This window comes from Eumetopias jubatus, unplaced genomic scaffold (assembly GCF_037043125.1).
Source record: "Eumetopias jubatus isolate StellerSeaLion01/CBP00866 unplaced genomic scaffold, mEumJub1_p1.0 scaffold_2, whole genome shotgun sequence".
NCBI classification, from domain to species: Eukaryota; Metazoa; Chordata; class Mammalia; order Carnivora; family Otariidae; genus Eumetopias; species Eumetopias jubatus.
The window spans coordinates 188,595,461-188,620,146 of record NW_028274808.1 but is presented as its reverse complement, the minus strand read 5'-3'; the positions used below and the strand labels follow the sequence as shown (position 1 = coordinate 188,620,146).

Genomic DNA, 24,686 nt, shown 5'->3' with positions numbered 1-24,686 from the left:
ATCTAATCAAGAGCAGAGTAATACTGTGTTGCATACTAGAAATTTGCTAAGAGTAGATTTGAAGCTTTTTCATCATATACACACAAAAAAGGGAACTATGTGAGGTGTTAACTCTATTATACAAATCATTGCACAAAGTATACATTCATCAAATCATCACATTGTATACTTTAAAATATACAATTTTATTTGCCAATTATATCTCAGTAAAGCTGGGGGAAAATACTGCCTCAATTTAAAGCTCTGTCTAATCTAATCTAGCTTTAGACTACACTAGATCCGTTGTTTCATGCTTCTTATTATATAATACCTGTACTTTCCCTTTGAAGCACTTATCACAATTCTAATTAATCATGTATAATTTTTAAAATGTCTCTTCCCAAGTAATCAATTATTCATTTACCAAATATTTACACATGAACCAGGTGTTCTAGAAGCTGGGGATACACTGGTAAGAAGAGACAAGGAGTAAGATGAGACAAGTATTCTGCCCTCAACTCAAACTGGGAGAAGGGGAGTAACAGGGAAAAAATTCACATAGATAAATATTTGATATTTTTATCTGATAAATGCCATGAAATTTTAAAAGCTCCAAGAAGTAAAGTACCATGTCATCTTGCTTGCTATACTAGCCCTAGTGTCTGGCCCACATAAGGCACTCAAATATTTATTGAATAAATGAGGAAAAAATTTAACCCTGAGACCAAAGACAATTATTCTCAAAAAAACTTTTAGAACACAGCCCAATTATAAGTTAAAAACTACCTGTTCTTGGGCACCTGGGTGGCTCAGTTGGTTAAGTGACTGCCTTCGGCTCAAGTCATGATCCTGGAGGCCCTGGTTCGAGTCCCGCGTTGGGCTCCCTGCTCGGCAGGGAGTCTGCTTCTCCCTCTGACCCTCCCCCCTCTCATGTGCTCTCTCTCTCTCTTTCTGTCTCAAATAAATAAATAAAATCTTTAAAAAAAAATAAAAAATAAAAACTACCTGTTCTTAATAGTTATCATTCTTTACATTAAGTTTCTTTCTGAAATTCACAGCCATTTATTTATTTATATCCTATCTTGTTCTAAGAAGAAATACTCATATTTATGTCTTGCTTAGTTTATTAGTGCTTTTTCTACTTCTTAGAAGCTAAGACACTAGTTTCAATGTAACCACTGCCTCTTTCTTAAGCTGTGTCTTACTATTGTTCTTCCTGTAAGCATATGTCAAATATATTTTCTACTACAACTTAAGGATTGTGGTGCCTCTATTAATAAACATGTCCCTATTACAAGGTCTTGAAGTCTCCCTAATCTCCAAACATGAGCATATAACTGGAACTAGTGGTATCTACTAAAATCAAGGATGCCACTAAATATCCTACAATGCATAGGACAAAACTCCACAACAAGGAAATGTCCATCCCAAAATGTCAATAGTGCCAAGGTTGGTTCAAAACTCAGGGTTAGGAAAACTGGGTCAATATGTCTGATTATACACTAAAAGAGAAAAACCCAAAGAATATCTTAATTATCCACCTCTTTCTCTGATTTACATTTATGCAACAAGTGTAAATCAAACTAGTCATAAAGAATTACCGAGGAATAAGCACATGGACAAAATAAATGGTTATACTGTACAAGGCTTAAACACAGTTGATTTGATACTGTAATAATTATTTCACTGAATTTAAATGCTTGTTAGTCACTGCTGGGGAAACTGCTCTCATCCTCTCATTAAAACTATTAGCATTCCCTGATTTTTATATCTGAGTCTGTTTTGCCCTCTCATAAATACAGGATGATAATGAGTAAGATCCAGGTTGGAGTCCCAGATTTCCCATCCTATCAGCTATGTGATCTTGGAAAAATGACCTAACTTACCTAAGTCACTAATCTTTCTTCTGTAAGACTTGGAATATTACCAACACTTCATATGTTGAAGATTTACTTATTATAATCAAACATTTAATAAAACTCATATATCCCAGGTAGAGTCAATTTGTATAGAATTTTTAGTGAAATGTAAAGCAATAAACAAAAGCTAAACACTATTCGCAAACTAGAAATACACACAGGTATCTGAAATAGACTTTACTCCTACTTGAGAATATATGGACAAACTCAGGAAATGTATTCTGACCACTCTGTGTCCATATTATTTCCCTTTATCTTTTAGTGTTTGTAAATTATTTTTATAGAGTTATAATACTAGAATATTCATAATTTATAGCATTGATGTCTGATTTTAATCAAGACTAATAGGTGAAACAACTAGATTTATACACAAATGAAAAGACAAAATATGGGGTAATAATGTGCTCTAGGAAGAAACTTACAATAACTTAAATAAGAAGGTTTGTGGAGCATTTAAAAGAATCCAGCACAGAAAAATTCAATGTGCAACTTTTCCAAAAGACACCTTTGTACATAAAGTATATCTGACTCTCACTTTGAAATCATTTGTAGAAAGTAGACTATGAATGCTTTAAAGAAGAGAAAAATATATACGTCCAAGAAGACGGAAAGGGAATAGGACAGGCAAACGACAGAGGAGAATTTCAATTTCATCTGTCATGTTTTATTTAAGATGGAAGGTACCTGGATATACAAAATATTACACTGTAAATTTTCTGGAGGCCTGATACAGTTCACAAATTGAAAAAAATTTATAATTTCAAACAGTGAAACTGTTACCTTAAAGATTCACCTGTACTGAACATTATTCTCAGCAATACAGAAAACGTTAAGTTTACTGGAGTAACTCTCTGATTACTAAGGCTCTTATAATACATATCAGGATCATTATTCTAATCAACTCTCACCACTTAAAAGAGCATAAGACTTTATTAACTCTACTTAAAACTCTTTGGTCCCTACTCCTTACAGGATAAATTACAGATGTTCTAAAATAGCATACATGGGCTTCTCTGATCTAACCTCTACCTATTCTCCCACCTCATTTCACATAACTTCATCATAATTAAATTACATGTCACCTATACGAAACAACTTACTACGTTTACACATCTGAACTTTTTGCACATGTTGTCTATCTGAAATCCTTTTCCCTCCATGATCTTTGTTCATCTGTCAAGTATCCTGTCTTCCAAACTAACCTAAAACATTTTCTTTCAGCTTTACAACTAGCTGAGTACCCATATTAAGCAGCAGTTATGTGTAAAATACATAAAGTTGGTATACAAGTACTGTCTAAATGGTATCACAAAGTCTTTTCCAATCTTATTTGTCAGAATTTATCATCAGCACCACATTCTCCAAGTATGTTCACAACCCAACTTGAGACATTTCTTTCTTTTTCATTTTGTTGTTGTTGTTGTTGAAGAAGGAGCTAGAATGTTTAGCTCCTTGACAACAGGTACAACATTACTGCCTTTGTTGTATTATCCCCAGGATCTGTCATAGTGATTCCTCTAATAAAATGTAGTTGAGGGGCACCTGGATGGCTCAGTTAAGCATCTGCCTTCGGCTCAGGTCATGATCCCAGGGTCCCAGGGTCAAGTCCCACATCGGGCTACCTACTCAGCAGGGAATCTGCTTCTCCCTCTCCCTCTGCTGCTCCCCCTGCTTGTGCTCGCTCACTCTCTCTGTCAAATAAATAAAATCTTTAAAAATAATAATAATAATAAAATGTAGTTGAGGGGCACTTGGGTGGCTCAAATGGTTAAGCGTCTGGATCTTGATCTCAGCTCAGGTCTTGATCTCAGGGTCATGAGTTCAAGCCCTGTTTAAAAAATAATAATGTAGGGGCGCCTGGGTGGCTCAGTTGTTAAGCGTCTGCCTTCAGCTCAGGTCATGATCCCAGGGTCCTGGGATCAAGCCCCACGTCGGGCTCCCTGCTCGGCGGGAAGCCTGCTTCTCCCTCTCCCACTCCCCCTGCTTGTGTTCCCTCTCTCACTGTCTCTCTGTCAAATAAATAAAAAAATCTTTAAAAAAAATAAAAATTAAAAAAATAATAATGTAGTTGAATTTCATGGCTGACAGAGGAGAGCTCTCAAGGGAGAGAGGGACCATCTATACTTAATACTATTTCAATAAAGAGATAGAAGAAGTTTAAAATAATAAGGTGACTAATATAAAAACAAACATTTGTTGCAAATGATACTATTTTAGAGAAGACTAAAACAGTGACAAAGTCTTCATTTTTTTCAAAAAACATTTTTGTTAAACTCCTAATAAACACTTGCCTTAAAGTCACAGTTTAGTGGGGAAGAAAGGCAAAGCAACAAACAAGATCAATAAATATTACATAAAATATGTGAGATGAGCAAGACTAGAGAGCTGAAGTCTAAGAGAAAGTGGGAGAAATAAAATAGCAAAAGGTATACTATCATTATTATTTAATTAGGGGAGGGGAGAAACCAGTGTTAGTAATGAGCATGGTAGTTAAAGCAAAGATGTTAATTTTAACATCAGAGAAGATAAATACAAGATGAAAAGCAAACACTCTTACAAATAAATCATACTCAAGTATGACATAAGTACTTGCAAAAGAAACCAGTTTTTAAGGGACAAGAAACTCAAAAGCAAAATGTACTATAAACTCTGGCTTATCTCAGTGGTTTAACTCTAGTTGAATTTAGTGACTTAATTCTGTAAAAAGAAATGTTTTTAAGCCCATAAGGGGAAGGGGACAGGAGAGGAGACTCTATATTCCTTGAAATCTTAACTCACTGTTGATACGGTTTATCATTCATCAAAGTCTTGTCTTGGCTCCAAATGTCTTCTGGCTATTTACAAAACTCAAGGCCACCCTCAAAAGAAAAATAGTATTACTTGCCACAAATGGGGTTATTAAATATGCCATGAGTGATAAAAAACATTTTCCAAAAATACTTTACACAAATAGCTGTATGAACAAAAGTACAAAAGGGACAGCAAAGACACCTGACAAATTACAAATTTTAACATAACTTTATTATTTTAAAGTAACTGCATATCTAAAGAGAATAAAACAAAGGCAAAGAGTATTAACTGTATTATTCAATTTCCATTAGATTTATGTTTATATTTATTTTTTTAGCAATGGAAGGGTGAATATACTGAAAAAACATATTCACTCAACAATTATTTAAGTACTCAGGGAGTACCAAAAAGACAGGGAAAGAGAAAACATGGATTTTCTTTGCACACAACACACACACTTTGAGTGCACACACACATACTTTGAACGTGGTGGAATATATATACATACACACACACACACATATAAATGTTTATGATAGAGGAAGGTGAGAGTGATATCAGTGCACAGAAAAGGGTACCAAATCCAAACTTGGAGAGGCTAAGAAAGGCTTCTTGGGAAAAGTGAAATCTAGTCAGCTAAGATGCAATAGAAAAATAATCCAGGAGTTGAACCAAAATTGAAAATGTATAATGTGGGGCATCTGGGTGGCTCAGTTGGTTAAGTGTCTGCCTTTGGCTCAGGTCATGATCCCGGGGTCCTGGGATCAAGCCCCGCATCAGGCTCCCTGCTCAGCAGGGAGTCTGCTTCTCCCTCTCCCTCTGCCCCTCCACCCTGCTGATGCTCTATCACTCAAATAAGTAAAATCTTTAAATAAATGTATAATGTATAAGAATGTTAACTGTACTGTTTGCAATAATGTAAACTGGAAACAACCCAATTATCCTTCAAAATGAGAAAAGGAATGTTACACATATTTATATATCAGGATATTATAGGGCAATGAAAAGGAATAAACTGTATCTGAAGGCAACTATATGAATGGATCTTACAGATAGAATGTTGAGTTTAAGAAGCTAGACACAAAAAAATAAATGCTATATAATTCCATTTAAACAGCTTCCTAATAACAGGCAAAAATAATCCATGGTATTAAGTTGCCAGAAAATTATCTACATTTGAGGAGGGAGGTGAGATTAGTTACAGGGAGAGGTTATGAGGGGACTTCTTGGGGAGGGGTTCTATTTCTTGATCTGGTGGTGGTTGCACGAGTATGTTCATTTTGTTCACTGAAGTTTATAATCTATATACTTTTTTCTATGTAGTTATACTTTTTTTTTTTTAAAGATTTTATTTATTTATTTGACAGAGAGAGAGAGACAGCGAGAGCAGGAACACAAGCAGGGGGAGAGGGAGAGGGAGAAGCGGGCTTCCCACCAAGCAGGGAGCCTGACGTGGGACCCGAGCCGAAGGCAGAAGCCTAACAACTGAGCCACCCAGGAGCTAAAGATAATGGGAGCCATTATCTTTAAAAGTAGTTATACTTTTTAAAAAGTTTGTAAAAAGAAGCAGTAAATAGCAACTATTGGTAATCCAAAAGGAGAAAACAAATATGCAAAAGCCCAGAGGTACAGTGTCTGAGAACCCCAAAATAGTTCAGTGTGACTCCTCTGTAAATTGCTAACTACAATATCTATACTCAAAGTTATAATGAGGAGGGATAGAATATATATAAAATAGATACCTGGTACAAGTATTAATAATCAATAAATGTTAGCTGGCATTATTTCTATAATACTACTACTGAGCTACTGATGCAGCTGATTGATGGTAGTGCCCAAGGCAGAATGACAAAAGGGGTAAGTAGTATAGAGGCAGCAGGTTATGCTGGGCTTTCTAAGCCATGTTAAGAATTTAGACTTTATCCTAAGGTTGATAGGAAACCAATGAAGTTTTTTTACACAGAGAATCATGTGATCACGTTTGAGTTTAGGAAAATTATCCATAGAAAGATGTCAGATGGTTAAGCATCTGCCTTCGGCTCAGGTCATGATCCCAGCGTCCTGGGATCGAGTGCCGCATCGGGCTCCCTGCTCAGTGGAGAGCCTGCTTCTCCCTCTGCCTCTCTCTCGCTCTCTCTCTGTCTCTCATGAATAAATAAATAAAATCTTAAAAAAAAAAAACAAAAAGACATCAAGAAGGAAGAGACTGTCAACAAATACTGCAGAGAGGTCCACTACAGAGAAAGGAAGAACAACAACAACAAAAAAATCACTGATTTGAAAATCAGTATGTAACAACAGTTAACTGGCACCTAGAATAAAAGGTACTCTACAATTTACCACAAAAATCTCGATTTAATATTTTTTATATAATTGTAACTTTAAGCACACAAATGGCAACAGGACATCCTGTTCATTAAAATTAAACTAAAAACACATTTTTTTAAGTCTCCTGGAATCATCACAATTATTAGCACTAACGACAAGTTATACACATAGGTGAATATCTATATATATGTCTCTATCTAAATCTCATAAAGTTCAGATTTTTTAAGCCATAAATTAATTTGCTGTGGTTCTTTTAATAAACACAACATAAATACCAAATTATCAGGAGTGCTGACATATAACACTAATGTGAAAACAATTTAATAAGTTTTTGTTAATTCAACAACAACCAAGTAAGATGAGTGCTCTGAGGGATTTTGACATATTAGCTACATCACTGTTAATTCAGTGGCTCTATAAGATTAAAAAACAATGAACTGCTCTTCAGCATATTCAATGAGTTTATTAATAAGCGGTACCTTCTTTGGTTTGCTTGATGAATAGAAAATGTCACACAGATCTAAGACATAAGCAGCAATGGTTTCTTACTAGTTTTTAGAGCTATTCAAAATACAGAGGATAAAGATGGGCAGAAGAGAGGGAAAAAGAGGGTAAGAAAGAAAAAGTATGACAGAGAGAAAGAAAAATCGAGAAAAAGTAAGCTTCTGGGTTCTAAATTTTTTTTGGCTCATAACCAAAGCATATACAACCAAAAATAGTTTAATATCAAGCCTAAAAGCAGTAAGATGTCATATATATAATATTTTCCACAACTCTTACATAAATCCACAATTACTTGCACAAAATGTGTAATCTGGGATTATTCATATTAGAACAAGAAATGGGGGCACCTGGGTGGCTCAGTCAGTTAAGTGTCTGCCTTCAGCTCAGGTCATGATCCTAGGATTCTGGGATCAAGTCTCCCATCAGTCTCCCTGCTCCAATAGGGAGTGTGCTTCTTCCTCTCCCCCTCCTCCCCACTTGTTCTCTCAAATAAATAAACAAAATCTTAAAAAAAAAAGAGAGAAAGAAATGGATTACAGCATTCAGACAACCAATATATAAAATGTTTTGTTTTGATTAAAAATTTTAATATTAGGGGCACCTGGGCGGTATAGTTGGTTAAGCATCTGACTCTTGATTTCAGCTGGGGTTGTGATCTCATGGTCGTGGGATCGAGCCCCATGTAGGGCTCTGCACTCAGCGTAGAGTCTGCTTGGGACTCTCTCTCCTTTTCCCTCTGCCCCCCTGCTCGTTCACATTCTCTTTCTCTCTCTCTCTCTCACAAGTGGATAAATTTTTAAAAGAAATTTTTCTTTAATATTAAAAATTAGGCCAGAATTTGTAATACTGTTAAAGCTAGATCAAAGGAATATGGAAATTCATTATGCTTTCTTCTACTTTTGTACATACTTAAAATTTCCCATAATGATTTTTATAAAATATGCCCAAGTTTTCCAATATCCTCCTGGGAAGGTTACTTTTGATTTCCACAAAGAAAGAGTAATCATGGTTTGCATAGGGTTGGTCTAAAACAGAGAACTGTAACAGTAAATTCATTGAATGGAATGTAGAAAGTAGCATTCCAATGACCTTCCAAACTTAAAAGCAAATTAACAATAAGGTCAGATGAATCTCAATTAAATAGCAGAATAACAATATTTAAAAAAAAACAAAACTATTCACAATCTGCCCCTCAAGCCAATTTTTGTATTCCATGGTTTCTGCCACACTGCAGCTCTCAGGGATCTATAATAATTTTTTTGGAAAAAACAAAACAAAAACAGAGGCAGATCAAAAGTTCAGTTTTAGAGGTGTCTGGGTGGCTTAGTCTGTTGAGTGTCTGACTTTTGATTTCAGCTCAGGTCATGATCTCAGGGTTGTGGGATCCAGCCCCGCATTGGACACTGCGCTAGGCAGGGAGTCTGCTTAAGATTCTCTCTCTCCCTCTCCCTCTGCCCATCCCTCTGCTTGTGCATGCTTGCTCTAGCGTGCTCTCTCTCTCTCATAAATAAATCTTTAAAACAAAAGAGTTCAGTTTTAGGTATGCTATATTTAGGATATCTGAAAGACATACAAATAAGTGAAAAGAGATCAAGTAAATCAAATATTGAGATAGGTTAGTAACTGGGAGGACACAGAGAAAATGAAGGTAAAGGAAGTGTCTGGGATTTTGTTTAAAGATGGAATCATTATATGTCAAAGCTATGGGGGTCTAAAACCTATAGTGAACCATGTTACACTCTAGCAACTTCGACACAATTAGGGAAAACTGATCTGAGACAGTCTTTCCAAATTATGTTTATTATAAATTATTAACAAACAACATACAATTACAACATAAAATTACTCAGTCTATCTAGGCTAAATTTTCCTGACAGATAATGAGGAATCAAATTTAGGAGGGAAAAAACAAAATACCACACACACAATAATAATGAAGGCCTAAAGCCACCCCTAGGCCTTCAAATGTTAAGAAAACAAGAATGCACAGGCACCACATCATTCCTGCAGCAGAAGTAGGAGCCTCTGAACTGTGAAATATGAAAAATATGCTGCTCTACATCCTATCCTGGATAATTGTCTCACAATCCAACTAGACCTCCTAAAAGAAGCCTGAAAATAATTTTCTCTATTCTTCCTCCTTTTTTTTGTATGCCCATGGCTCATCAATATCTAAAATCTGTTGACTGTAATGCATCATATCTTTTGAGTTTTTCCTTCTCCTCCATTACTACTACTGCTCTTATTTCAGATCCTCATAATTTCCTGGTTGGACTATCTTGACGTCCCGCTGGTTAATCTGCCTGTCTATTCCCCTATTACTCGACCGGCAGAATCATCTTATAAAACCACAAATGAACCTATGTCACTCCCATGCTTAAAACCCATCAATGGTTTTCCACTACCTATGAGTTATTTAATGGGGACGATAAAAATAGTTCTTACTTATATAACTATTGTGAAAATCAAATGAACTCGTGTAAGCATTTAATGCCTAATCCAAAGTAAAATAATTAAAAATAACAATATCACTATTATATTCCACTTAGAAGTTTCTTCATGACTCATCTCTTTCTCTTTTCTCATATCCCACAATCATCCTATGACCATTCTTGGACACATACAAGGAAACCTGATCACTCTCCACCTTCGTATCACAACGTTAATATTGTATATGTTTCTATTACAGCATTTATTATAGTAAAAAAAAACCTTGTGTAATCTACAACCCTGTGCTTCATGAAAACAATCTAATGCATCTGAGTCCCCTAACACAATGCCTGACCCTGTAAATACTTACTGAAAAAAAATTATGAGGAAGAGATGTACAACAGGATCATAGCAGAGGACCATGCTTCCTTCAACACTGAAAATCCTATTATTCCTGATAGAAAATAAAGGGGCAATTTTAGAATGGGTCTAAAGAATGAGAGGGTCAGCAAAAACTCTGTAACAGAGGATGAAAGGATCTGTGGGTTCAGACTGATGAGAAGAGTGAAGATAAGATAACTTAGTAAGATAAGTTAGATAAGTAAGCTAATGTATACTCATAGGGATATTCTATCCCATTTGTAAGTTATACTGATGCCAGAGTGGAAATATTAAAAGGTCAAGTAATAAGGCAAAGGAGAAAAAGTAGGTAATGATTAGGCTGATGCCATAATGTTGGTGTATTTCACAGCAAAAAAAAAAAAAAAAAACAACTTACCAGGCACTATTTTCCTATACTCTAAATGGGTATAGGGGAACAGAAGCAAAGGGGAATTAAAATGAAAAGATAAATTGTCATTAGCTATCTTCTATTTGATCATTTACCATTCTTTGGAAAAGTTCAAAAGAGATGGAAAGGAGATGGTCATCATTCTTGGAACTGGGATAGAGAACAACTTTATATCCAGACTAAAAACACTGACAATCTGTGCTGGGGAAAATCCTTGCCCCACTAACTCCATGCTCTTACCACCCACTATTCCCAATAGATGACAAAGAAAGAAATTTGGGTATGTTATTTCTGATTAATCTACCTTAATAGAACCTTTAACTCAGATATGTGTATTTAAATAACAGAAGGCCCTATTCTCTCTTATTCTCTCACCAAGAACCAAGTGCTGAGGTGGTCCAAATCCAGAACACTTTTCTCTACCCTTGAAACTCAGGGTTCTGAAACGAAACAGAAAACAGCACTATCTTACTAAAGCTTTAGACACAATTATCTGATTAGGAAGGATCAGACTTGTTAATTTTTTAACCAGGTTTGACCAAGAGAGTAATAAAGACCTGGATATCAATTCTACCTTCATATTTCCTATATGGAAAGTCTTGGGCAGCTTCTCTAAGCCTCAGTTTTCTAATCGGTAAAATGAAGATAAAAATTGTATTATTTCACATGTGAAAACTAAATGTGATTAATACACATACACATAGTATACGACACATGGTAAGCACTCATAGATATTACCTATCATTATTTCAAAAGGCAATTCTTAGTGTTGAAAAGCCTGTAAGACAATTTATATATTACTCTGTGGTTTTAAGGGCTGAAAGCGATTAATTCAAGAGAATGTAATACTTTGACCCATAACATTGCTTTTAAATACTTACTTTTACTTTGTAACAACTGTATTTATTTTAAAGATTTTATTTATTTGAGAGAGAGAGAGAAACAGAGAGAACAGAGGGAGAGGCAATGGGATAAGCAGACTCCCTACTGAACAGGGATCCTGATGCAGGGCTTGATCCCAGAATCCTGATACCATGACCTGATCCAAAGTCAGATGCTTAACCAACTGAGCCACCCAGGCGCTCCTGTAACAATTTTAAATTTATAGAAAATGTTTTAAGTACGATACAAACTTTTATTTTTCCAACTATTTGAGAGTAAATGGCCTGCATCATGTCCCACCGCCCTTGAATTCTTTAACAAGTAATTCCTACAAAAGCATTCTCTTAGGAATACAACCATTAAAATCAGGAAATTAACAATGATACATTATGTACAATGTTATTGGACTGTCACTGCTCCTAGGCCCCTTCTCAGTGAACAATAGGGCATAAGTGTGTATATATGCACACACATTTACTACTATATTTCTAATCTATATATAATGAAAATCATGAGTTCACACCAATATCTCATTTCCAGTCCAACACAGAGAACTTCCTAGTTTTCTCCAATTCCATATTTGAAACTCCCCTCTCAGACAGTGAGAGGCCTGGCTCCCATTATCTTTAATATTTATTTTGTTGACCAGTCTCCCTGTATATAACCAATCTCCCATTGTGGCTGTCTCCCCTTCCCTACAGGGAAATTTTCCTCACCCTTCTCACGCCTACCCTCACGCCTCCTCTGTGTACATAACTTCCTCACTTTGTTCAGGCCCCTATTCCTCATGCCTGGCACCGCCCCCCCCCCCATAAGAATATCCTTCAGCTGCTCAGGCTCTGACATCCTACCTATACTGAGCTGACCCTCCACTGGGATGCCTTCCTCTCCCCACCCTCAGGCTCTGACATCTTACACTGGGATGTTTCTATGCATCAACTCCCTCCTCATCCAACTGAGCCTCAATACACCCACCCCAGCCTACTCTCCTACACGGATGCCTTTCTTTCCCACCCCACCTCCAAGGAGATACCCTCTTACCCTGTTCAGGTCTGGACACCCCTTAATAAGAACAACCAACCCTCCCTCATACCAGGTCTACTATTCTTCACAGATACCCTGCTGGGACTCTGACAACTTGTACCAGCATGCCCTTCTAGGCACATTACTCCGCACCTCTTGAAACTCCATCAACCCACATCGGGACCCTCCTTATTCCTGTCAGCCTCTGACATTCCACTCCTCTCTCTACCACATATACCATCCAGTGTAGACACCTACCCTTGCTTGGTCCCACCTAATAGTTTAGTACGGAATTGTTCTGAAAAGAGGAAGAGGATAAAGAAGAATTGATAACATTTTAAAGAAAGAAATACTAGTGAATAAACTACATAAGCACCCATAATCAGAACTGATTAAAAGTATAATCTATTTATCAAAGTATCTGCTTTTTTCACTTAAAAAAATAGTGCTCTATTCTTTCTAAATTTAAAAAGTCACTTGATAAAGAAGTTAGTATTGTCTTTCTTTTTCACCAAACATGGATTTTATTTAAGTATCTTACACAGGTAGAAAATCTAGTTCATTAAAAAAGAGTTTAAAAAATATGGTTGTTTCAAACACTAGAATTAAATATTTCTTTAAATATCCAGAATATGAAGTTTGACTTTTCAGTATAATAAGAGTTGAACTTACCTACAGATATAACTGCAAAAAAGTAGCCTGGATTGTTGGAGGAATAACACCTTTTCCTTGCTCCTTGTTTCTATGAGGAAGGATTCTTCACAAGCACAATATGAGCCTCTTTTCACCCCTAGGGAAGTGAACTAACTGCATGATCTGATTGGTGATTTTGTAAAGAATAATTGAGTAGACAGAGCTCAGTTCTGCTTCCTTTCCCTTTGGGAGTGAACTACTGGGAAAACATACCTGCAGAGAACTCATATTTTGCTCTGCTTTCCTAGTATGCCTGGGAGTAGGTGGGTAAGTTGGCCAATGCCCGACCATGTGACTCTCCCACCAAGCTCTTCCTCTATCCTGGTCTCATCAGCAGAAGTAATATTTTGGCTCCCATCTTTTTCCTTATTTTTCAAGTTGTTCAGAGCCCAGGCAGAAAAAAAGGGTGCCATTTGCGATTCAGCTATCCAGCGTCTTAATTAATACAGTGAAGTGGAGACTGCTCATCTTCCCAGTTTTGACTTAAAAGGGCTGCTTCAATTTGAGCTTCTTAAAACTATTACAAACAAAAAAACCCTCAAACCTGAACCAACAGCAGATGTTCAAAATGAACATAAGCCAACTTATCTGATCATGCTTATTACCCGTTTAAAAAAAAAACAAAACTTCAAGACTAATAATTTCTTCCTTATAGAGGCCATAATTTATACTTCCAGTCCCACTCCCTACTCCCACCTTATACTCCAATGACACTAGAGTGCTGAATATTTTCAGAATATATCATTATTTAGAGTTCCATACTTTTGCTTATACTATCCCTCTGCCTGTTCCCTCCACCCTACTCTCCTGCTGGATCATTTAACTTACGGATAAGCGAACTATGATCTGTAGGCCACATCTGGCTATTTTTGTAAATAATTTTTTACAGGAATACAGCCATGTTCATTCATTTATATATTGCTTTTGCACTTTAACAGTAAAGTTGAGTAGTTGCAACAGAGACCAAATTTATTATCCCACACTTTACAAAAAAAGCTTTTGTACAGCACAGGAAACCTTATCAACAAAACAAAAAAATCAACCTACTGAATGGGAGAAGATATTTGCAAATGATATATCTGATAAGGGGTTAAAATCCAAAATATATATGGAACATAGACAACTCCAACACCCCCCCAAAAAAAACCAATTAAAAAATGGGTAGATCACCTGAATAAACATTTTCCAAAGAAGACATACAGATGGTCAACAGACACAAGAAAAGATGCTTAGCATCACTAATCATCAAGGGAATGCAAATCAAACTACAATGAGATATTACCTCAGTCAGAATGGCTAGTATCAAAAAGACAAGAAATAACAGAGAGATGGGGTGGCCAGCTGATGGACACTGGGGAGGGTATGTGCTATGGTGAGCTCTGTGAATTGTGTAAGACTAATGAATCACAGACCTGTACCCCTGAAACAAATAATACATTACGTGTTAATAAAAAAAAAAAGAAAAGAAAGAAAGAAAGAAAAAGAAATAACAAGTGTTGGAAAGGATATGGAGTAAGGGAATGCTTAGGCACTATTGCCTGAAACGTAACATGGTGCAGCCACTGTGGAAAACAGTACCGACGTTCTTCAAAAAACTAAAAATAGAAACACCATATGATCCAGTAATTCCACTACTGGGTATTTACCCAAAGAAAACAAAAACACTAATTCAAAAAGATATATGCACCCCTATGTTTACTGCAGCATTATTTACAACAGCCAATCCAAGTGTCCATTGATGGATGGGTAAAATTGCGACACACACACACACACACACTAGAATATTACTCTGTCATAAAACAAAAATGAGATCTTACCATTTGCAACAACACTGATGGGCCTAGAGGGTATCATGCTAAGTGAAGTAAGTCAGACAAAGACAAGTACCACAAGATTTCACTTATATGAGGAATCTAAAAAACAAAACAAACAAACATAAACAAAAAAACAAATAAAAAACCCAGACCCTTAAATACAGAGAACTGGTTATTGCCAGAGGGGAGGTGGGTGCAAGGATGGGCAAAATAGGTAAAGGGGATTAAGAAGTATAAACCTCTAGTTATAAAATACATAAGTCAGGAGATGAAAAGTGCAGCATAATGAATATTAAAAAAAGTTTGCCAACTCCTGCTTTCACTCAATCTCCGGAAGCTTCATCATTTCAAATCAAAATTAATTGCTCCCTCTTTTGTCTTTCTATTATACAAACTCTAATATTTAACATCTCTGATAACTGTCAGTGCTTTAATAAAAGCAAAGTCTGAGCCCTATTCCTAGTGTTTACAATAAGCTTTTTACCCACCCACAGTCCCCACCTCTCCCAACAATTTCCACATGGTTAGGGGAAGTATTTTGAAAGAAGCTTCTGCCCTTTTCTCTACCCTTTATTCAGGCCTCCCAAAGGAAAGAGGAATGACTAATATTGGCAACATCTTGATAGTTGTTCCTAGTGGGATGAATTAATGTTTTTAAAGGTCATTCTTCATGCATGGCCAAGCCTCTGTTTCACTCCGCCTAGATGGTCATACCTACCAATAAGCAAATCACATGATAAACTTACCAAGCTCTACAAGGCACAGAGTTCCCTGCTGGCTGCTCTATCTTTGATAGGTTGGTAAGTTCAGTTCAGGGGGACAGGGAGTAAAGAAGTCTGATTTGGCTTCAATTCCAAGCCATGTTCTTCCATACTACCTACCGTTTAAAAAGTCTGTATTTTAATCTGATTCCTAAGTCTATTTCCAGTTAACCCAGTAAGGAAGAAACAAAGAATCACACCCCATCAACTGGTACATAGTAGGACTCACGATATTTGATGATTAACTGACAACAGTAAATTAAGTGGAAAAAAATCATTCCTTTAAATTACGTGACACACTAATTCCGCACATATCTTAGTGATGAACTTAATTAGGAAAATATTTTTTGAAGAAAAAAGATATTTTTATTTTTTAAAAAGATTTTATTTATTTGACACAGAGAGAGAGAGGAGCGCGCACAAGCAGGGGCAGTGGCAGGCAGAGGGAGAGGGAGAAGCTGGCTCCCCGATGAGGGACTCAATCCCAGGACCCTTGGTTCATGACCTGAGCCAAAGGCAGACGTCCGCTTAACCGACTGAGCCACCCGGGTGCCCCAAGAGATACTTTTATAGTTCACATTCAGTGAGTCAAACCCAGCCCATTCTATTTATCTGTCTCAATATCTTGTTGTATTCAAGTCTCAAATAATATAAAAAGTAATCATCAATTATTATTGATTCAAAAAAGCATTCCCCATCATAATGGTTATCTCCCACCAAACCAACAAACATTCCTAGACCCCAGGTTCTTCCAATTGCTGCTTCATTTATCTGTTTTTCCTCAAAATGTAGCTTTTCAAATGAGTAGTCTACTACAAATGTTATCTCCTCTTATATACATCTTAATTATTTTCTAGCCTATTACAATATGGCTTCCTTCCCCACCACAGTGCTGAAATTACCAGTTAATGTCACCTAGAACCTACATGTTGCCAAAAACAATGTATACTTTCCTGTTTGAAGGTACTTAACATCTCAACATGTAACAATCCTTTTTAATTTTAACACTCCTCTCCTTAGATTTGGTGATACTACTATCTCCTGATTTTCCTACTTAGAGCTAATTGCCTTACTTTTTAGTGTAAAAGTTCAGTGGACTTATTTTGAGGCTCCCCTTCTGCTCAAAGAATGTTAAGATTTCTTAAGCCATGGTATAGAGTACTCTACTCCTTTCTACTTATACTATCCCTTACCCCTAGGTGATCTCATCCATTTCTATGCATTTAAGTTATATTCTTTATGCTGCTAATACCTTAATTTATACCTAATACCTCAATTTATATCTTCAGCCAGAAACCACTACTATATAAGTATTACAAACCTTTTCCAAAAACAAAAAAGAGTGAACAATATGAGGACAGATATTATCCCAGTTTACAGATAAATGACTTGTGCCAAAGGCTATAATGATTAAAGCCAAGGAAAAAACCATATTCTCTCAATTCTTAGTCCTTTCTACCATTTGTGAAGACCCAGTCCCTTGTCCCTAAATGGCTGACTACTTAAATATGAAGACTACTGGACAAGTTACTTCCTACATACACACCCTGCACATCCCCATCAGAAAAGAACTGGCCAATCTGAATGAAGAAAGGTCTCAAACTTGTTTTTCAATAAATAGAAAAGACTCTACGTTATAATTGATTTTTAAAAGTGACTGAGGATGCAGGGTAGATGATATAACTAAAAAGATAGTCGGGAATTTGGGGCAATGTGTACAAAAGAGAAGTAAAATCAGATGAAAATATATGAGCTGTAGAGAAGAAGCTAGACAAACAAATGGGGAAAAGCAGTCTGGTAAACTATGATCAACTAATTGAATATGATTATGAGTTTTTACTTGATGAAGAAAGACAAATGGGAGATGCTACTCCTTTGTAAACTAAAAAACCAAAACAGGTTTTCCAAATAATGACTTAATATAGATTATAAGCTAGACTGAAACACAATAAAACCAGCAATGCAGATGATCTAGTATGATACAGATTTTTAAAATGAATTTAAACTAATTTCTTGTATTCAGGTACTCCAAAACCAAAAGATTCCTTAAAATGTAGGAAGGCATCATTCTTTGGATCTCCCCATATATGAAAAGACAGGATTATGCTAAGTGATATACTGTGATTCTAAAACTCTCACTCTGTGGCTCTAAAATAACCCTGGAATATTGATCATGCAAGCCCTTACTCTCTTTTCCTCTAATATGCCTCATGATCCTTTTATTATCAGCATTCCCACCAGAAAGAATCTATTGGCAAAAACATAAAGCTCAAAGCTGCTAATAACCCCTGTAAATCACTAATAATAATAATACTTAATATTTATGGAATGCCTTCTATATGGTAGACACATATTAACATATATCAACATAACTAATTCTCAAACCACTTCATTATCTCCAATTTACAGATAAGAAACTGAAGTATAGGGAGGTTAAGTAACTTGTCCACATTGGTAAGTGGTAACACTAGGCTTCAAGCACAGGTAGTCTAGCTCCAGAGCCTATTTATTTGCAGTATTTTCTATACAAATAAAAGATGGAGAAAGATAAATTAAGTTGTGGGTTTGGTTATTATCAACACATTTGAAATAATTGGTACCATGGTATCAAGAGTTGGCTGGAGCTACTATACTATAGAACTATGTTGTCCAGTGAGGTAGCCACTTGGCCACATGTGGCTATTAAGCACCTGAAATGTGGCTAGTTCAAATTAAGATGTGCTAGATGTATAAAATGCCTAACTTCAGAAATTCAATATTAAAAAAAGAATGTAAACTAACTCATTAATAATTTTTGTATGGATTAATGTTAAAATATTTTGAGGATATTGGCCTAAAAAATGTGCTTTTCAAATGTGGTTACCAGAAAATTTAAAAAAAAATATTTGGCTCCCATTATATTTCTACTGGACAACACTGATATTTAGAAAAGAAACTGGAGTTTATAGAATGATTCTAATCAAATCTTTGCTATTTTGTTTTGTTGTTGCAACCTTAGGCAAATCAGTTACACTGAGTCTTAGCTTCTGTATCAGAAAAAATAGGGTTTAAAACAGTCCTGGGGCACCTGGGTGGCTAGTTGGTTGGGCGTCTGCCTTTGGCTGGGGTCATGGTCCCAGGGTCCTGGGATCGAGCCCTGCGTCCGACTCCCTGCTCGGAGAGGAGCCTGCTTCCCCCTCTCCCTCTGCTCTCCTACTACTGCTCTCTTGCTCACTCTCTTTCTTTCTCTATCTCAAATAAATAATTAAAAAAAAAAAAAAACAGTCCTGAAACCTGTTCAGTTTTGGTATCTAAATCTATTCTCCACTAAAAAAGAACGGAGGGTTCTTTGGAGAAATGGTTTATGTCGGGGCTGGGACAGGTTAAGTACAAGATGAACCTGGAATATCTTGTTTTGGCAGGAAGGAAGTGCTCAAAAAGTCATTTGAGAGATGAGGGTGAGAGGGGTTGTGAGAGGAGAGACTTGTCAAAAAACATTGGAACCAGCTTGATGAGGCTCCCAAAGACCAAACCTGAGACAATCTGGGAATCAAAGTAATGACAGTAATGGATTTAACCATTAAATAAAGAATCCATGAGTTCATGCTGATATAAATAACTGGATAAATAAATAAATAATGGAGGAGATAGGAAAGATTGCTTTATGACAGAATACCAAATATTAATTAGAGAAGGAATGACGAAGTTAGAAAATCATGAACGTATATTAAAACTTGTGGATGAAATATTGGTGAGACTATGTTAATATTCTGTTCCTCAAAATATTTTCCCACAAATTACATTATTAATTACAAAAGGATAAATAATAAATTTCAGGGAGAAATATGGAGAATACCACCTTAACGAAATTTTCAAAGCCAGCATCACCAACATTGGGACAAACCAACATCATGAACCTCAAGATATGATGTACTGATAAAGAGAGAACATCTCTTTAGAGGTATTCTGCCAAATATGTATAAGCAATCTAGTCATGAGAAAACAACAGACAAATTCAAATTAGGGACATTCTACAAAATAACCATCCTGTACTTTTAAAAAATGTCAAGGTCAAGAAAAACAAGAAAGGCTGAGGAAGTGTTCCAGATTAAGAGAGACTAAAGAGATAGTACTACCAAATGCAATACATGATCCAGGACTAGGAGGTAGGGGAAGCTTATAGATAAAAGAGATAAAAATTGAGCATGGATTATGAAATAGATAATAGTATTATGTCATTTTTAATAATTTACACTGTGGTTAGGTTAGATAATGTCCTTGGTTTTAGGAAATATACACTGAAGAATTTAAGGGTAGAGAGGTATGATGTCACTAAAGTATCCTCAAATGGTTCAGAAAAAAACAGATATAAGGAAAGAATGATAAATGCAGCATAATGTAATACAACTGGTGAATGTGGGTAAGGGTATATAGGAGTTCCTTGTACTATTCTCCAACTTTCCTTATAAATTTGAAATTTTATCAAAATTAAAAGTTAGCAAAAAGTAGAAAAACAAAAAACTTGGCCTATCTCCCAGATTGAATATCCTAATAGACTATACAAGACCTGGTAATATTTAAAAATATGCTAACGCATTTCTTTTATGCTCGACTTTACTTTGTTTTAAATTTAATGACTTATCAGATACTAACTGCATTATATATTCCATAAGACCCAAGACTTTATCCGTTATCGCTCAATGTCATACTGAATACTAGGATACTATTTACTATATCCAATAAGCATGCAAACATTTGTTAGCTGAGCATACTCAAAATTATAGCACTGTATAGGATGATTATAGAAAAATAAATTATAAAAAGCACATTGTAAATAGAGCTATTAATTAGGACATAAGAGTTTGTAGAACTTTTCAATTAAATTGTAAAAAAGAAAACCCAGGAATAAATCACAGCGTAGTCACAAATCTAACCTAAAGACATGAGTTCCACAAATAGAGAAAAGCAAAAATCACTTTCCATATCAAGAGTTAAGCATCTTAGCTAACTACCAGCAGTCATGACAACTAAAATGAACTTTTTCCCTTATGAAATTGGAATATTATATATGAGTTATAAAAAAAATCAGATTACTTTAAAAACTCTGGCTAAAAATTGAGATTTAAAACTTCACTACCGGCTCAATACTAATTTGCTGTATGAGCCTAGGACATTGCTTACAATTTCTGTCTCATAAAAATAAAACTTTTGGATCATTTTCTTTTCCAAATTATAGAAAGTATAATTTATGAAAATGATTTCAAGCAATAAGAACATTGAATATATTCAATACAGAAATATAAATATATAATATATATGTATATATGTATATATAAATATACATATAAATATTCACACACATGCAAAAGGAAAAAGATTTGGGCTTTTTTGTAAATATGTTTACAAAGTTAAGTATTGAATATAAGCACGTTAATAGCAAAAGGTAATTTAAGATAATCACATAAACCACATTTAATCCTAATTCACACTGTGAATAAGTGCTTCGCATATACAATACTGAAAAAAACCCAATCAACAAGTGTATATCCTGTTTAAAAGTTTTAATGTTTATGTAAAAATAACAATGACAAAAACAAAGTATGAGATGGGTTTTACTAGGTCTCCTGGCTGGGACTATGGGAAACCACTCTCAAATATAGTTAAAGCCCAAGAAAAAATTTCCTTTCAAACACAGTTATACATTACATTAAAAATATATAGAGATTGCATGTTAAGACACATCAACTCATTTTTCAACGTCTTCCAATCTTACTTGTATGTCTAACTAAGGAGGTAAGGCAGAAAGATATTCTAAATCCCTTTTTCCATCAAATCCAATATCGTGTTTAAAATCTGACTATTTTTCAAAACTACACATATTTTTGTGATACAGAGCCATACTTAATGTATCTAAAGAAGAAAAGGGAAAAACCCTAAAGTATTCCAAAACATAAAAACTGACCGAAGACATCTACAAATCACTGTGTGCCTCCGTAAAACTTGACAGAATTATATCGTGAGCCAGTGTTTCAACGCTGTCATCCTGCCTGATTCCCACCAAAGGAACTCAACAATTTCTGAACAGGTTGTCAGTGGAAGAGATCTTTACATAAGCAATTATAAAAATGGGTCCATTTTGTATTCAGGAAGCACTAGCAACACTTGGCTTAACATTTTTATAAAAGAACACCGTGAGGGTTTTTTTTTTTTTACTTTTTCTAAGAACTAAAATCACTTATAAATACTTGACTAAAGCTATTTCCCAAAATGTTTCCTTAAATAAGACCAAAATATATTTTATAAGGGTAAAACAGTTTATCGCTTAAAGTGAACTTAAATGCTCCTAGTCGGAGCAAGCTTCCTTCTTGTACATTTTTCTATATCCACCGTATTCTGCAGTGCGCATTTCTAAGCTGAAGCTGTACTGGTTTATTCTACCACGGTCTCCTTTCCACTAGGGAAAAACAAGAAAGATCTTCAGGCGCTAACCAAACAAATCTGAGGGGGGTGTGGGGAAAAGGGGCGCGAGGTGGCGCAAGAACAGATGGAAACAAGGTAAGAGAGTTGTTTTCTTAAGGCAATAAGGTACTCCTCAACTCCAAATGCCAAGATTTAATCGCCAGTCGAGCAAGCTGCTACTGCTACCCATCCAGTCCTTAAGACAATGCAACCTTCCTTTCTACCTCTGTTCCTCCTCTCCAACCCACAACCCCCTTGCAAAACAAACAGGCACAACACACCCCATCCCATAACCCTCACAGTCCCTTCTGTGCCCACTAAACCAACCTGCTGGGTAACAGCTCCTCGCACACGTCTCACTCAGACAAAAAAAGCGACCGCGGCACGGTGGGGAGTTCCCACAATCTCCTGCCACCCCGAGCAACCCGCAGAATGACAGCCCCAAGCCCAGAAGTTTGTAGCAAAACGATTCCGACCCCACCAAAAGGGAAGACGGAATTGCAAGAGAACGGGGATGGGAGGTGGGGAGGGCGGTGTGCGTGTCTGTGCAGGGAAGGGTCTATCACATGACAGAACAAGAAGACCAGAGTCGTCCGGGCGTCCGCGAGGGGAAAAGGAGGGGGGTGCGGAGGGAAGGGTGCCGTCGCCATGGCAACACCCCCCATCCGTCCAGACTTCCAAAGAGGGAGGAAGAACTTCAAATCCCAACCGTCAGCGCTCGAGCAGCTCCTTCTTAAAGGGGTACACACAGCGCCGCCGCCGCCGAGCGCGAGAGGGCAGAGTTGGGTGCCCCCGCCCCTCGGGCGACGCCCCCGCTGCCCCTCGCCCCCGGCTGGCCCACCCGCGACCCCCGCCCCGCGAGCGCCCGGGGGGTCTCCCCGGTCCCAGTTCCCGGGAACTCGGCCGCGTCCGCCGGCCCGGCCCCCGGCGGCGAGAAGGGGGTGTGTGTGCGCCCGGCGGGGGCGCGGACCAGCCCGCCTTCCTCCCGCCGGCCCTGCCAGCCGGCTCCCCTCTATCCCGAGGCCGACCCACCGGGCCGCTGCCTGCCCCCCGACAGGGTGGACGGCGGGCTGCGAGGGGCGCCGCGGAGTTTCGGGGAGAGCGCGAGCGAGCGGTTTCCTCGGGGGTTCAGCGAGCGGGTCCGAACTAACAGTTCCTGAGAAGCCCAAGAGCTGAGAAGGGAAGGAGCGCGAACCGCGCCGGGCGAGAAGCCCCCAGACAAAAGGCGAGCGCCGGAGCCGCCGCGCCGCCGCCGCTCCCATCGCGCTCCCCCATTGAACTGACCCGAACGGGAGATTCAACTAACCCCCTCAGCCACAAACTCCTCGGGCTGCGGCAGCCGTCGCCGCGCGGAGCCAGGGCTCCGGCCCGTGTCTCTCTTACCTACACAGTGCATGAGGCGGTGGCGCCAAGAGTCGAGTTCCCGCCGGAATCCTCTCCTCTCCGCCGCGCACCGAGGGCTCCGGCACTGAGCGGCGGCGGCGGCGGCAGCAGCGGCGGCAGCAGCGGCCATTCTCTCTCTTCCCTTGTCCATCTGCGTCCCGCGTCACGCGCCCTCATTTACATACGAGCGGCGCAGGCACGAGGCAGGGGCGCGAGCCCTCGGCGCGAGCCCCGGAGCGCGCGCCCCCCGGAGGGGGGGTTGATTGACACGTGTCACTACCTTCCCTATGCCCTTCCCTCCCCCTCCCACCGCTCCCTCAGGGAGAGGCGGGGAGGGAGCGTGAGGAGAAGGAAGCAACCTGCCGCTTCCGCTGACCCCGCCTCCCCATCCACTCCCGTCTCCCTCCTCCTCCCGGAGTTTACTCAAGCAAGCCATACTGCTCCCGCCGCCGCCCGCGAAAATCCTGAGCGGGAGAGAGAGGCTCGGAGCCCGGCCAGAAACCGGCGTGGAGCGGACTAGCAACGCCTCCCGTCTGATTTCGCGACGCGACTCGGGCCGCCCGGAGACTTCACTTCCCAGGCTCCGTTGCGCCGGGGTCCCGGAGCGGAGCTTGCCGCCGCTACGCGATGCATGCCGGTTCTTGTAGTCCAGCAGGGATGGGCACAGTTCTCTCACAGTGGGGCTGCAGACTGGCCTTGACTTCTTTGCGCTGTGCAGCTTGTGCGCTTAGCTTCCAACTCGCTGAGCACAGGACTGCGTAGCCCGCATCGCCGAGTCTGACCCAGTCGCCTTAGCTTCCCTGGGCTCCTCGATAAGAAGAGCGGTGGAAACCGCCAGAGTTGTCTGCCCTGTTAGGGTTCAGGCTGCGCTTTGTGCCTTAAGTGCTGGAAACTTTGGGGGTCACTGTCATCCTGCCACCGCAGGGAAAGATCAAGCCGGCCATTCGGCTGC

The 24,686-nt window shown here is 38.3% G+C and overlaps 1 protein-coding gene across 5 annotated transcripts in view; it reads right to left on the bottom strand.

The window, feature by feature from the left end:
* The window catches only part of LCORL (ligand dependent nuclear receptor corepressor like), a 166,753-nt gene extending 142,794 nt beyond the window's left edge, over positions 1 to 23,959 (bottom strand). For 4 of the 5 annotated variants that reach the window (XM_028087749.2, XM_028087736.2, XM_028087740.2 and 1 more), the window contains exon 1: positions 23,735 to 23,959. In XM_028087749.2, coding sequence (XP_027943550.2) covers positions 23,735 to 23,885 — 151 coding nt within the window. In that variant the 5' untranslated portion in view covers positions 23,886 to 23,959. The remainder of the gene's footprint in view (positions 1 to 23,734) is intronic. The other variant, XM_088021234.1, reaches the window with a different exon arrangement.
* Positions 23,960 to 24,686: the final 727 nt, after the last annotated feature.